The sequence below is a fragment of the Diadema antillarum genome, unplaced genomic scaffold, assembly GCF_040938485.1.
Source record: "Diadema antillarum isolate AM-2024a unplaced genomic scaffold, OU_Dant_1.0 seq00000581_RagTag, whole genome shotgun sequence".
Taxonomy (NCBI): Eukaryota; Metazoa; Echinodermata; class Echinoidea; order Diadematoida; family Diadematidae; genus Diadema; species Diadema antillarum.
The window spans coordinates 1,202,731-1,217,459 of record NW_027271515.1 but is presented as its reverse complement, the minus strand read 5'-3'; the positions used below and the strand labels follow the sequence as shown (position 1 = coordinate 1,217,459).

General features: G+C 39.3%; 1 protein-coding gene across 1 annotated transcript; it reads left to right on the top strand.

Moving 5' to 3' along the window:
* Positions 1-387: 387 nt before the first annotated feature.
* LOC139735460 (translocon-associated protein subunit alpha-like) lies at positions 388-14,506 on the top strand. The gene is made up of 9 exons (XM_071646215.1): positions 388-586; positions 3,466-3,572; positions 5,128-5,281; positions 5,939-6,066; positions 6,958-7,089; positions 10,206-10,285; positions 12,076-12,154; positions 13,470-13,569; positions 14,236-14,506. The coding sequence occupies exons 1-9, from the start codon at positions 514-516 to the stop codon at positions 14,304-14,306; spliced, it is 924 nt and encodes a 307-aa protein (XP_071502316.1). The 5' UTR covers positions 388-513; the 3' UTR covers positions 14,307-14,506.
* The last annotated feature ends 223 nt before the right edge of the window (positions 14,507-14,729 follow it).

Here is a 14,729-nt window from a genome sequence, read left to right as displayed (position 1 = left end):
ATAGGTACAGAGGTTGTGTCACTGTCTTACAGCTACAATTCTACCAATTCGTTTTAGTATTCTGACCGGCAAGCCAAATGTACGGCCTAAGCATGAAACTTCCTCTCAACGTGTAGTGTAGGCCTATGACACATTAAATTTATCACTAATATCAGCTGATTAAAACTGCCCTTTGGAGCGATGCAACGACAGCATCACCGATCAGCAGCCAGAATGCGGAGATTATATTTTTCGCTGCACCTCCCTCTTTTCATCGCTGGTGATATGCCCGGCATTCAAATCTGTGAGGAGCACTCATACGTGGCTATGCCACGTATCCATATCTTGCAGTATTGTGCGGCTTCACCTCACATGCTAGATGCATTGGGTAGGATATACAGTAGCAGCGAAACATGTGTAAACTCGTTCTCTTGAAGCACTGACGCTAGGGGAGACCTGGCGACTGGAAATCAGTAACCCCAAAATCTGTCCAAATCTTCCGATATCGGGGGTTTAGCACCTTAAAACACCAAGATGAGGATTCTTTCAAGATTTATCCTTTTGCTCTTGCTTGTTTTGCCCTCTACTCTGATGCTGACAACCAATGGTAAGGAATACTTTTTATGAATGGAAACGAATTTCATTTGGTCGAACCGATCCATATTGCGATCCCCGTGTGTGTTGAAAGCTTTGTTTTGAGCCTCAGTGATTGGAAACTTTATGCACTTAGAACCTACATTGTGGAACCCTAAATTATATTTTTTAAATAAATTTCACTCGTTTTCCTTTTTGCAAATTCTACTGTATGTTTGACCATAGTCATATTTGACAAATGACAATGGCAGTGCTTGATGTGTTTCTTTGTGATAACTGCTTTTCGGCCTTCCGGAAGAGAAGACTTCAAAATCACAAATGTCTGTAATTCATATGAGTGTAACAGTTATAATTCTAAGTAAGGTTACAGTGGCAGTGGAATGTCCAAATCGTAGTCATAGCTGTTAGCTGTTGTAAGGAGATAGACGTGTGAATGTAATGCTGATGGACAGCAAGCAGCAAGCTTTGTACATTTGTAGCTATCTGTGAAGACTGAAAAAAACTCGGAACGAAATTTTGCATTTTGAATGTCTGAAGATGTCGGTCCGGGAAACTCATGCACGCACTACGGTTTGGCTACCATAGGCCATGTAAAGCAAGTGGCCCAATGTTCAACATCATAAGCAGCGGAAGCAAAATAGCGTGCATGATCCAAACGCTCGTGCTGCGACCATCATTCGGCCCCCTGTACTCATTGTTCGGCCTCATATGTCCGTGCATCAACATGCGCGACGTACCGCGCCGTGCGCTCGCCCTGCCAATGTGAATGTATTAGCGCGCGTGCTACGCACGGGTGAAACTGTATACATACTGTAGTATATTGCACTATGAGAGCGCGGTACTATCCATCTCGCACGCTGTGCGAGAGATTCAACGCATTCACAACACGTTGCCATCGAACACTGGTGATACAGCAAATTCTGGCATGGATGGCATGCAAAATATAAATATCGCATAAACGCTCAAGTTATCTCAGAAACGGCTGCAATCATGGCTGTAAGTGTACTTGCAGTATAGATTCAATGCAGATAAACGGACTAGTAACTTCAAAACTTGGAACTAAACGAGTCTATATGTGTTGCTATGCAACTTTACTTACCTGTTACTTACCCGTTGAACTGCTTGTGCGAGTTGACCCGGGAGGGTTCGATAATGATTTCGGGGGTCCGGCGACGTGGCCCACTGTTGTGCTCTTCGGAACACGTGTGGAGATACATGTGGTTGCATAGTTCGAATTTCGCACTTGATATGCACCATTTTTTATTCATGAATTTCAGTGAATTTTTATTTGTAAGAGTGGTTGATTCATGGAACCCTGGCCAATCAAGGGCCACTTGCTTCATACAGTTTAAGCAGTGCGTCAGTCAACACAGCGCTAGCGCAGTTCCCCGACATGCATAATTCATGTCGCATAATTCATGTCGCCCCGAACCCACTGAGAATGCCTACTGCTCCACCACTCAACTCCGGATTGCGTACAGAATATCGTTATCTCAACTATCGGCTGTGCGATCGCAGCAATGAGAGAGCTAAAAATATCTTGGCCTGGTCTCTCTCAGGCTCTCTCCGCTCCGCAATGCCCTTGCCAGGTCTTACCTCGTTGCTGACTGGCTGAGCCACGACTGCATTGGCCATGTGTATTGTGAGCACTGTGTCTCGCTTGCTGCATCGCTAGTATGCGCAGCGTGTGTGGTCACTGCATGCTATCCCGCTCTCGTAACCCGTTAGTATGTACCCTAACAGCCTCGCAGTGCACCGCAGAAGTATCGGGTAGGTCGCTCACTGCGGTAATCTAACATTTTCAACATTGATCTATGCACTTCAAACATCCTCGCACATACATTGCACACACTCTCACACGGTAAAAGTAGTATCAAAACACAGATAAAACGCTCGATAATTCATCAAAAAATACCACGAGGATGAAAAAAAATTGCATGTACATGTATGACCAAAACTACTCCTTTGATGACATATTCTGCCAGAAAATTCCATAATATAGGGCGAAATTATACAGAAAATCTATGTCGTTTTCCAATAAGCCACGGAGGTGTACATGGTATCAACATAAAGCTTGTGAATGGAAGAAAGCGATGATGTTATTTTCAGAAGGCATTGTGGGAGAGCAAGCCGGCCAATGAGGGAAAACCTTTCATAGTTGAAAGCAATAGCAAACCGATTATCAACCGATATAAGCTTGCCATCGTCTGCTATGGTAGGGATCAACGGCATGGTGCGTGCAGTGCGCTGAGCGAGACATGACGTCATCGCTCGTGAACGGTGGGAGTGCAAACCGTAGTGCACAGTGCATTGGGGCTGAATTCATGAGTACAACAGGAAAGCCGCCATACAACTGAAGTATTAGTACAGTGCACGCAGTGGTGGGGCCTATTTACAACTGAAGTGTGCCACCTTTCCTTTTTTGCACACAGTCGAATTTTGGCACAGGAAGTTGAAACTTGTGGTATTGATACACTATGTGACTTCCTGTAATAACCCATCTGGATGAATGAAAAGTGGATGAATGTCAGAACTTTATTGAAAGGGTAGTACTTTCCTTAGAAATTAGGAATTAACAGTAAGATTAAAAGTACTATACATGTGTATCTGTTACACAAAATATTGAAGTATAATGAATTATTTCCACAGGAAAGAAAATATGAACAGATTACTCAGATCTAATTTATTAACACCTAATGTGAGATATTACAGTAAACAACATTTGCAGAATACAATGTAATATGATTGGGAAATAACTGATGTAAGTGATCATAAGGTATCTTTGTCAATTGTGGTTTGAGTGAAGTAGTTACTTCATAACATCACAAATCCTCATGCATGTCTCTCCCTTTGATTTAGTGCACATCTTGACTTTGTCCTTTTTACCTGCAGGTGGTTTTGCAGTAGCAGCCAAAGAACAGAGGGAAGCTCGCGACACATTGGAGGACATCTTGGACGGCGAAGAGATTGAAGATGAAGAGGAGGAGGAAGATGGACAGGTAATAACCATGCTAACTCAGTTCTTCATCAAAATCAAGCTTTAGATTGGGCTGCTGCGTACAGGAAGTGTTTAAGCCTTTGGGGACATTTTCTTATATTTGCAAGATCCTGATTGTAATGACTAATCAATATATACATGGAACTACTCGACAATGAAATTCCTTTGAAATAACAAACCTTGTGTTCTATGATGTGAAGCTGGAAGGCATTTGGTCTGAACTTCTTCTGCCTCAGTCACCATGAAAGAGTGGCAGGGAGCTCTCTCACCATGCAGCGGGGCACAGCTGGGTGTTGAGAGATCACACTCACTGTGCCCTTTGCTGTGGGAGCAGCTTCCATCCATGTGCTTCTATCACCAGACAACAATGGACCATTGCGGCTTTGCCCTCTGAAAGCCAGCTGTGGTGGAGTTTTTCCATCGTGGCTGGTATTTTGGTAGGACAGTCTGATGTATCCAGTCTGGTGATGGGCCCTTTCGTGCTTGGCTGGCCAGAAGAAGTGTGATTTCATCTTACCAGAGGCTGAGAACAATATCTACTAGCATGTAACTTATTTCAGTTTAGAGAAACTCCAGAGTTTGGTTTTGTCCTTTCTGTATGTAGCAAGTGGTGTATAAGATAGAGGTTCATAAGTACTATCCATTTGGAAGAAGATGATGAGCAGTAATAAGTTTTGATTTTAAAGGATGGGTTAGCTATACCCAGCCTAAATATGTCGTCCCTGTAGACATTGTTTGTTATGAGAGAGGATCTTGTTGTACTGGCCAAGGCTGCAGCCTGCAGTTCAGGCAGAACCTCAGAAGCAAATGCCTGAGGACATAGTATCACGTAGTGAGTGTTCATACAGATATACTGTAAAAGTGGATATTTTCGCGCGACCAATTTTCCGCGCTTGGGCGGGTGAGAAGAGTTGTGTGTGTTTTTAATTCCGCGGAATCAAGACACCAAGTACAGGAACGTACGGCAAACAAAAATATTTGCATGCTGTTATTTTTGTGCTGGTTTCTGGTTGCGCGAAATGCGCGAAAATTTCCACTTTTACAGTACCCAGGACAGCTGATAGCACATAAGTGACTGAAGAAACAGTTGAGACAATCTACATGCTTGCTTACCTGGGTGAAGTAACTAAAACTTACTGTTCGGCAAATGTTGTGTAATAGCCACTTGCCTGTTAATAGTATAGAGCCCCTGCCCAAAGACCAGTATTGGCAGATGAGAACGATATCTTTAGTAATGTCCTGCCTGTTGTAATGGTACATTTGTGCCATTACTTGTTTTATACAATTAATTGTGCTTGAATTAACATTGAAAGGAGGCAAACACAGATTGTGTGTTGGTATTTACACAGTTGTAGAAATGAGGACTGTCATTTGCAGCTAGCTCATTATTGTTTATTCGGTCAATGCAGTGAATACTACTAGGCACTGGCTACAATGTTTGCAATTTAGAAATCATATACCAACTGCTGAATACAGATACCAAAGTATCATTTCTGTTGGCATTTGTATCAAGTCCTGCTATTTACACTGCCGTGTTTGTAAACCTGATCCAACAGGTAGAGACGGAGGAGGAGGTGGAGGAAGAAGAGCCGACAGCAGTGGAGGCGGGAGAAGAGGAAGGAGAAGAGGAAGAGGAAGAAGAGGAACCCCCACTCAAACCATCTCCAGATGCTGACACCACTCTGCTCTTCACAAAGAACTCAGAGAAAGGTAAAACTGCTAACAAATCATCCTACCTGTGTATCTGCAGAAGTATGTTTTTGAGTAGGATAATCTTTCCATCTCCTTCTCTTGGAACTTATTTGTTATGATTCTTTGGGACGAGAGGGTGACCGATTTTGCAGTGTACTTGACGAAAGACTACATAATCTCAAAGACTGTAGAATTTCCACGATGCTGCATCATACCAAATGCATCAAGGGAAGTCTTACAGTATATATTTGGTGACTACATGTTCCTGTGTAATTCTGTAAGGTGCATATGATCCGCATTTTATTTTTAACATTTATATTTGTGGTACAGGCTTTGGTTGGAGGATAGGAAGAAATTAACCACATGACTGTTAAATGGGCCTTCTGAAAAAGCTGGACTTGTAAATTGATGTTATGGATGAGACTGAAGCCACAGTATTTCATATTAGATGAGTAGTACATCAATCAAGGGCATGTAGCCAAGTTGTGTTTTCTTGTGTACTTGCCCAAGCACGTGCGATTTTTGTAGTGACAAAATATTCCTTGGTCAAGAACGCTTGGTATAGTCTACACCCTGGATACTGAATAGGAGGCAGAGAAAAGCCATGTTATATTCAGGTTACTGTTTGTTAGTTGTTAGATGAACTCTTTCAATATCTGTTGTTCCCCCTGCCAGAAATCCCCGTCACCATCCCCCTCCAGGTTCTGGTTGGCTTCACCAACAACGGCCAGCTTGACTTCACCGTAGACAGTCTTCATGCATCCCTGCGCTACCCACAGGATTTCAGCTTCTACATCTACAATGTAAGTGCTGGAGGTGCAGTACTGTAAAAGTGGTTATTTTCGTGCGACTAATTTTTCGCGCTTGGCCGGGTAAGAGGAGTTCGCACGTTTTTATTTTCGCGCTACTAATTTTTCGCGCTTGGCCGGGTAAGAGGAGTTTCGCGCGTTTTTATTTCCGCGGAATCAAGACACCAAGTACAGATACATATGACAAGCAAAAACATTCGCGCGCTTTTATTTTCGCGCTTGTGTCTGGTGGCGCGAAATGCACGAAAATTTCAACACCACGAAAATTTCCACTTTTACAGTAGTTGGGTGTATCATTGGAGTAAGGAGGGAGTCTCAGGCTCTTGATGTGACAAATTGTGAAGTTTTTGTCTCGCCTATGCAACAGAAGCGAGACATAAGAAATATTTTTGACCATTGCGATACAAGAAACACACAAGTATCTCCTTGACTGCTTAGTGTAATCTCCTGAGTTGGATTTGGGAATGTTCGTATATATTTCAGTGTTCATATTTCTATTGATGTTTTGAATCAACTGATCTTCATGTTATGAACATTTTGTGAAAGTAATGCCTCTTTTTTTGCATTTCACGTGATATGAAGCCTGAATCTTTTGTTTGTTATATGTAATATTGTTATATTGATTCTGCAAAATTTAAAACGAGCAAAATTCATCTTACAAGGCTGAGTGCAAAGAAATGCTCTTACAAAAATTTTCACTTTTAAATTCATTTTTCCTCCTGAAAAGAGATGATTGTTTGTCATTCAGTCCTTGTCCTTGATTGTGAATTCATACACATGAAATTATCTTGAAAGTCCCTAGTTGCAAAATATATTGGGCCTATAGTATTTTCTCTGTCATAGAGATAGGTGAATTCTTAAACCATACTTCATATATCTTGACAGTTCACCGTGAGGGAGTTCAGTACTGTAGTGGAACCCAACAAGGAAGCAACGTTTGAGTATGCGTTCCAGGTCGGAGAGGTCTTTGCCGCACGTCAGTTTGGTCTGGTTATTGAGCTTGCATATAAAGATTCGGTAAGTCGTGTGTTCACTATGAATTTTGATACCTTTGCTCGCAGCGTGGATTAGTGGATCCAAAGCTACAAGCACTGTGGTATAGGGGATGAGGCTCGTAAACAGGATGTCCTGAAGTCAAATTCTATCTGGTGCACACTTCCTTAAACACAATGATTTACCCGTGCCATTCCTCTTGACCCTGGTATATGTGAATGGGTAACTTCCAGTGACAAGACTTGGTTTGGAACAGCACAGTGCTATAACCGAGGAGGCTATTCTAGAATTGGTCCCGAGAATGCTGCGGTCTCATTAGCTGAGAGCTCTATGTTGATTTTTTATTGGCCGCACGCTGAGTCACTGTGGTAAACATGTTATCGCGCACTTGTAGCAAAGGTTTGCGCACTAGGCAAGCGTTAACGCACTCGGCACAAGACGCTTGTTGGCTAAAAATCATGCATCCAGTAAATACTGGATGCATGGTTTTGAAGTTCTGGATGCATGATTTTTTTGGCTCTCGTCTATGGCAAGCCAAAAAGAAATGCATCCAGTAAATTTGCCATCAGGTAATATGATGAGAAAATAGATTTTTGGCAAGAAAATTACCCATTCTGTAACACAGGTGACGTACAGGTCTTTTTATGCGTCGGTCGGAATAGTGTGCATGTGGTAACTAAGGAATTTAGCCTAAACCCACTCGGCTTCACCTTGTGGGTTAAGCATTCCATAGTTACCTTATGCACATAATTTATATACTCTCAGGGCAAAAAAAAAAACATGTTATATTTCACTGCTGGTGTTGCAACATTGACAAAATGCAGTGTTGAATGAAGATGTTTTTTTCTGTGTTTAGCATATATCAAGGAGGCAAAATATTGTCCAGTGTCCATACTGTATTAGCCCCTTGTAGAGTGCAAAAAGGAAAAAAGTACAACTTGAAACCTGCCTGGTTTGTGGCCACATTAACTCCATTAAGTTAACCAGACTTAGCCTTAGAATCAAACCATCTCGCATATACCTGCTGGTGTGTAGGCAAAAACTTTTGATGATGTGTCTTCTTCAAGTATCAAACTTCCCAATCAATTCAGGTCTTATAGGCAATTGTAATGCCAGAGGTAAATGTTCAAATGAGATTCTCCTACCCGATAACTTGTGTCAAGTGTGAACGGAGTTTGATCTATACAATAGATGCCAATGAAAAAGAATGATTACCAAGGTAGTAACAGTGGACTCCCATGGTAACGCAGTGTAGGTCAGTTGTATCAGAAAATATCCTACTATGTACAATTTTTGCAATAAAGCCTAAGATTTAAGGAGATATCACTATTTTTCTTAATGAACCATAATTGTATACGGTTTAGTTTGGAAACATTTTTATTATAACTGTTGTTCACATTTTGTATATTTAACAAAACTTAACATATAGTATACTGGTTCAAATTTTTACATTGGTTGTTTCTATCTCTAACTCACATTTTAAGACTATTTTGAAGCAGTAATGCTAGGTTTTTGTTTCATGTGCAAATGGTAAATTATGCCTTTAAATCCCTGAGCTGCATCCACTTGCAATGATGACCACTCACTTGCCGCTCTGAAATGCTGTCAAGCATTTGTGGACACGAAGTGATTTCCTGGTTTTCTCTGAGCATATTGGATACACAGTCTGTGATGTGAAAATTGAATAACTAGCAAGTGTTTGGTAATATAAGCTGTTGTCATCTCTGGGCCATGTTTTATCTAAAGATATAATCAATTATAAATTCCCTTACCACACAGGCTGTCATAGACTTATGATAAAAATCAACTATATAATCAATTATTTCTCTTCACTTGTAGAGTGCATAAAGGAAAAAAGTACAACTTGAAACCTGCCTGGTTTGTGGCCACTTGTAAAACTCCATTAAAGGGAAGATAAACCCCAAGAGCAATGTAGATTGAGTGAAAGCAGCAACATTAGTAGAACACATCAGTGAAAGTTTGAAGAAAATCGGACAATCGATGCAAAAGTTATGAATTTTTAAAGTTTTGGTGTTGGAACCGCTGGATGAGGAGACTACTAGAGGTTATGACGTATGAGTGGACAACAATACCAAGAAAATATAAAGAAAATTCTACAAAAATCCATTTTTCATGAAAATTACAAATTCCATCAACTTGATATTGACATTATGTTAAGGGTAACAATTATTCCCCCTGCTTTCTGAAAGCAGTTGGTCCATTGCTCTTTCATAATTCTAGAAAAGTGAATTTTTGTTGAATTTCCTTTATATTTTCTTTATATTGTTGTCCACTCATATGTCATATCCTCTAGTAGTCTCCTCATCCAGCGGTTCCAACACCAAAACTTTAAAAATTCATAACTTTTGCATCGATTGTCCGAATTTCCTCAAACTTTCACTGATGTGTTCTACTAATGTTGCTGCTTTCACTCAATCCACATTGCTCTTTGGGTTTACCTTCCCTTTAAGTTAACCAGACTTAGCCTTAGAATCAAACCATCTCGCATTTACCTGCTGGTGTGTAGGCAAAAACTTTTGATGATGTGTCTTCTTCAAGAATCAAACTTCCCAATCAATTCAGGTCTTTTAGAAGGTCTTAGGTGTATCTCCACCCTGGAGGAAGTATCTCTCTGCATGTTCTAGTGTTCAAATACATTTTGATGTATTTCTGTGTGTGCCTACATGATATGTCATATGAAAAGGTCTCCCAATTAACGCTGCTTTGACAACAATCTTGATTTACTTTTTGCATTGAATACCACCAGGCTGCCAATTGTAATGCCAGAGGTAAATGTTCAAATGAGATTCTCCTACCCGATAACTTGTGTCAAGGATGAACAGAGTTTGATCTGTACAATAGATGCCATTGAAAAAGAACAGTTACCAAGGCACTAACAGTGGACTCCCATTGTAACACAGTCCTCGAGACCGGCAGTTTTCATTCGTTATATCAAAATTTCGTTGTAACTGAATAAATAAACAATAAAATACATAGAGTGGATAATATTGCAGCCTGAATTTTAACTTTGTTGTAACTGGAATTTTGTTATAACCGTGTTTGTTATTTAACAGGAGTGCACTGTAGTAATCCTACCTAATAATATTTGTTTCTTTCTCGCTCTTTATATCTCATCACAGGAAGGAAACCTCTTCTCAGATGCAGTGTACAACGACACAGTTTCACTTGTTGAATTGGATGAAGGCCTTGACACAGAAACGTGAGTGTTTTCTGTTTAATCTACTGCTACAGATCCATTGTTACAATATATGCCTCTGAATTGTTGCCCTGTCAGAAATATAAATACTTCAGATGAACTCTGTGTATGATTGCAATGCAAATTTCCCTGCCCCATGGCAACGACAAAAAAAGGCAGTATTTGATGTGCTGTGATGTATACTGTCCGAGCTGAAATTTTCGCGGTGGTTTTATATTTGCGAATTTCGCGAATCGCCTTTGAACTGCGAAAATAACAACACGCGAAAATAACAACGTGCAAATATCTACATTCAGTTAGACCCTCGCAACCGTGAAATTAACAACACATGAAAATGTCCTCCAAGTAGCAATTCGCGAAAATATCTGTACGCGGAAATTTCAGCTCGTACAGTAATCCATCACAGATAACTCCTATTACTTAGTTTTCCTTTGCTGTCCCTGGTATGTTGTCATTGCTGGAATGTTAATCTCAGCATATTTCTCAAACATTTTTCCTTCTTCTTGGGGTTACTTCGTATGTTCTTTACTCTTTCAGTGAAATTGAGATGATTGCTTTTGCCATAGGTGAATCAACCTATCACCTATATAATCAACAGTATAGAGACTTTGCTGTTGAACTTACGTTCTTGGAAGGTTCATAGCTAGAATTTCATGCAGTGTTGCTGGTATTTGCTCAACTTTAGCATCTGTGGAATGAAAATCTTTTGATGTATCCATCTCAAATAAATCTATTGTGCTATTAAAGGTCCTGTTTACCGGTGGGAGCAGTGATTTAAAAAATGTTCAAGATATCACATTTGATGCATATGTGAAGGTCAGTTGCATCACAAAACATCCTACTATATAAAATGTTCGCAATAAAGCCTAAAATTTTAAGGCGATATCACTATTTTTCTTAATAAACCATAACTGTATACGGTTTAGTCTGGAAACATTTTTACTATAACTGTTGTTCACATTTTGTATATTTATCAAATCTTAACATCAATTATACTGGTTCAAATTTTTACATTGGTTGTTTTTATCTCTAACTCACATTTTAAGACTATTTTGAAGCAGCAATGCTAGGTTTTTGTTTCATGTGCAAATGGTAAATTATGCCTTTAAATCCCCGAGCTGCATCCACGTGCAATGATGACCACTCACTTGCCGCTCTGAAATGCTTTCAAGCATTTGTGGACACGAAGTGATATCCTGGTTTTCTCTGAGCATATTGGATACACAGTCTGTGATGTGAAAATTGAATAACTAGGAAGTGTTTGAAATATAAGCTGTAGTCATCTCTGTGCCCTGTTTTATCTAAAGATATAATCAATTATAAATTCCCTTACCACACAGGCTGCCATAGACTTATGATAGAAATCAACTATATAATCAATTATAACTCTTCATAAAACAGGGCCCACATGTATCACTTCTATTATTTTAATCCATTGAGGACGAATCCCGAGAATACTTGGGCAGGTGTCTATGGGAAATGCCTGTTGTAGCAAAAAATCAAACTGTCCTCAACGGGTTAATATGTCATTGCACCTCACTTAGCCAAAAGCTTTAGAGTCATTTGTAGATGACTAGTCATCCATTCATATTTGGACAGTGTTGATATTAGTTTTACAATGTGATGCCACCTAATGTTGTGTTCATGGATTAAGTCATAAACATTGTGTTATTTCTTATCGTATGAAAGTGATGTTTGCCCTTGAAATGAGCCCACTTCTGTAAAAGTAATTGAAGATGATTTCTTTATTTTGTTATTTGAATAATCAAACCTCATTTTCTGTCTTTCTTCAGATTTTTCCTGTATGTGTTCCTGGCAGCCCTGGCAGTACTAGTCATTGTTATCATTCAACAAGTTATGGCATCTTTTGGAGTAAGTAACTTGAAAACATGCATAATACTTGTGTTGGCTAAGTGAGAGTGGTTCTGTCTCTTTCCTATCGCACACATTCTGTGTGTCACAAGAGGCATGATGTAATGAAACAAATACTTAACCTAGTTCAGATAAGTCAATTGTTACTTTTTTATGAGAAAATTCTGTGGTTCCAAGCAGCTTGTTATATGAGGTTGGCCTGCACTAAACAGCTATTGCAGGAAGGTAAAAGTATCTTTTTCCACAAAAAAAAATACACCTTTTCAGCCCCATGGATACTGCAATGCCTGTTGGCATCCCTGCTTGTGGGTTTGTGTGTATAGAATACCTACAACAGCCCCTTTCATCAACCTTTCTTATGAAGAACCAGTGTTTGAACTGTTCTGCTTTATCATCAGTTATCTGAGATCCAGCACCATACCAATACTTGACTCCCTTATGGCCATGTATGATAAGCTGGAGGTCAGTAACACTTTGCAGGGGTGGTAATGACAGGGTGGAATCATGTCGAGAAGCATTCCAATCCTCCACTTTCTGACCCCTACTGTAAACATGGAAATATTCACAATGTGGAAATTTCACACTTTTCCTGCAACCTGAAACTAGTGCGGAAATAAAAGCATGAAAATGTTTTGCTTTTTTCATGTTTCGATTCCACAGAATCAAAAACTTGCAAAATTCTAATATGGCCGAGTGCGAAAAATTACCCTTGTATAAAAATTGTGCTTGACCGAAATGTAAAAAGCATTACCAGATCATGATCCCCCTCCGCAAAGCAGTTGCCATAAAAAGTCATCAGAAGATACATTTTGTCGGAGTATTGTGTTCCAATCTCATTGTAGTTTTGGGGAGGAAACTTGATGTTGGGGGCCTGATCCAACTGATTGATGACTGTACTTTATAGATTTAGTTCCATTTTAGGAAAGGATCGGCATAACTGTTACAGTGAAATGTGTGAAAAACTCATTGAAGAGTAGTTGTATTAAAACTTTACCCCACTTTTGTGTTGTGGTATGTATGCTTCGAGATTATAGAGAAATTTAAAGGAAAATTTACTGATTTTTGTTTGATACAATATTTGTTTCCTTTGATGTAATTTGTTTGCCTATGGATGAGAATTGAATTTCAATTTGAATTTCTCTTTAGTCGTTACCTTCTTCAAATCTCAAAATTGCTCTCAAGTGCCATGATTGTAGCAGTTTTATTATGCTACAGTCTATTTGAATTTAGTTAATGCAAGCACAAGTGCAAGGGGCACTTGCTAAACAGAGACAGGTTGTGATATGATATCATCCTATCTTTTCTTTCTTTGCAGAAGAAAAAGAAACCATCAAAACAAGTTGTGGAGACTGGCACACAAAATCACACAGATGTAGACTATGACTGGATTCCAAAAGAGAATATTCAAGCAGCAAGTGAGTAATATGTTGAAACACTTACTACACTCTTGGTTGTATTCATAGGAAAGGAGAAGATGCAAGGACATTTTTTTCTTTCTTTCTTTCTTTTTGTGAGGCAATAGATATCATGCAAGACTTCTGCTGTCATTGTGATTACCATTATACTTGATGAACAAGAATGAACACATATGTCTTTCTAGTGGTAATTTTATATGGTATAGAACTCAAATTTCTGAATTGATTTAGATATCTAATTGATTGGTGTTTTTTTTTTCCTGCTCTGTTGAAAGCATATCACCCCATCATGACAAGTAGCTCTTCTTTGTCTGCTTCTTCATTGATATCTTTTCTGAAGTATATTTTGACTTCCTTTTTGACTATTTTGACTCCTTGACTTCGATTTTATCATCCCAGAATCAGTCAGTACAAGAGGAACTCGTACAAAAGAAAGTCATATGCTGCAAATTATGATATGATGAGATATACTGCTGCGTATCTATCATATGTTATATCATTGGCATGTTTAATATTGTAAAGCCATAGGTAGATGTGATATAACTGTATTAACTTGAAATTAAAAAGAAGTGGTCCACTGTGAGTGTTTTATGATAATGAACATACAAGTTTCCAGGTGTGGAGGAAATGCGTGTTCATGTTTTGTCTTGATCTTGTCATTCACAGAAAAGACGCCCTCACCGCGGAGATCACCAAGGCGACGCACAAAGAGAGCGACGGGATCGGGGGATGACTAGAAGCAACAGACTTTTTTCAAATTCTAGATAGTACCCTTTATTCAAAACAAATTGGTTTAAAGTAGAAGAAAAACAGAGCTTACACAACCTCATAGAAACACAATTTTCGGCATTCCAACTGAGCAATCAACTAAGAGCTAGTCTGATGCAACTAACAATATTATTAATAAATGAGTTTTCTGTAAAAATTTGAAATGAAATTATCTTTCTTCTGTTTGTATGTTTTACCATGTGTCCTGTCATGAAAATTGTGTGTGCGTGGGTTATAGGAAGCCTGTCCCATTATCGTTTAAGTGTTATGAGGGTAGATTTTTTTCCTTTGTTTTCTCATCCTTTCTCCTTTTTCCCCTATTTCATTCTTCTGTTAAGTTTGGCAGATTTATCAAGACGTTTGGTCACAGATTTACTGTATTTTTGGAAAAT

What these genes read in the sequence shown, in the direction of transcription:
- LOC139735460 (XM_071646215.1), top strand. Translation starts at nt 514, where the DNA reads ATGAGGATTCTTTCAAGATTTATCCTTTTGCTCTTGCTTGTTTTGCCC. An exon ending in AGGAGGAGGAAGATGGACAG is followed by an intron (nt 3,573 to 5,127) that starts GTAATAACCATG and finishes CTGATCCAACAG; the next exon opens with GTAGAGACGGAGGAGGAGGT. An exon ending in AAGTTATGGCATCTTTTGGA is followed by an intron (nt 12,155 to 13,469) that starts GTAAGTAACTTG and finishes CTTTCTTTGCAG; the next exon opens with AAGAAAAAGAAACCATCAAA.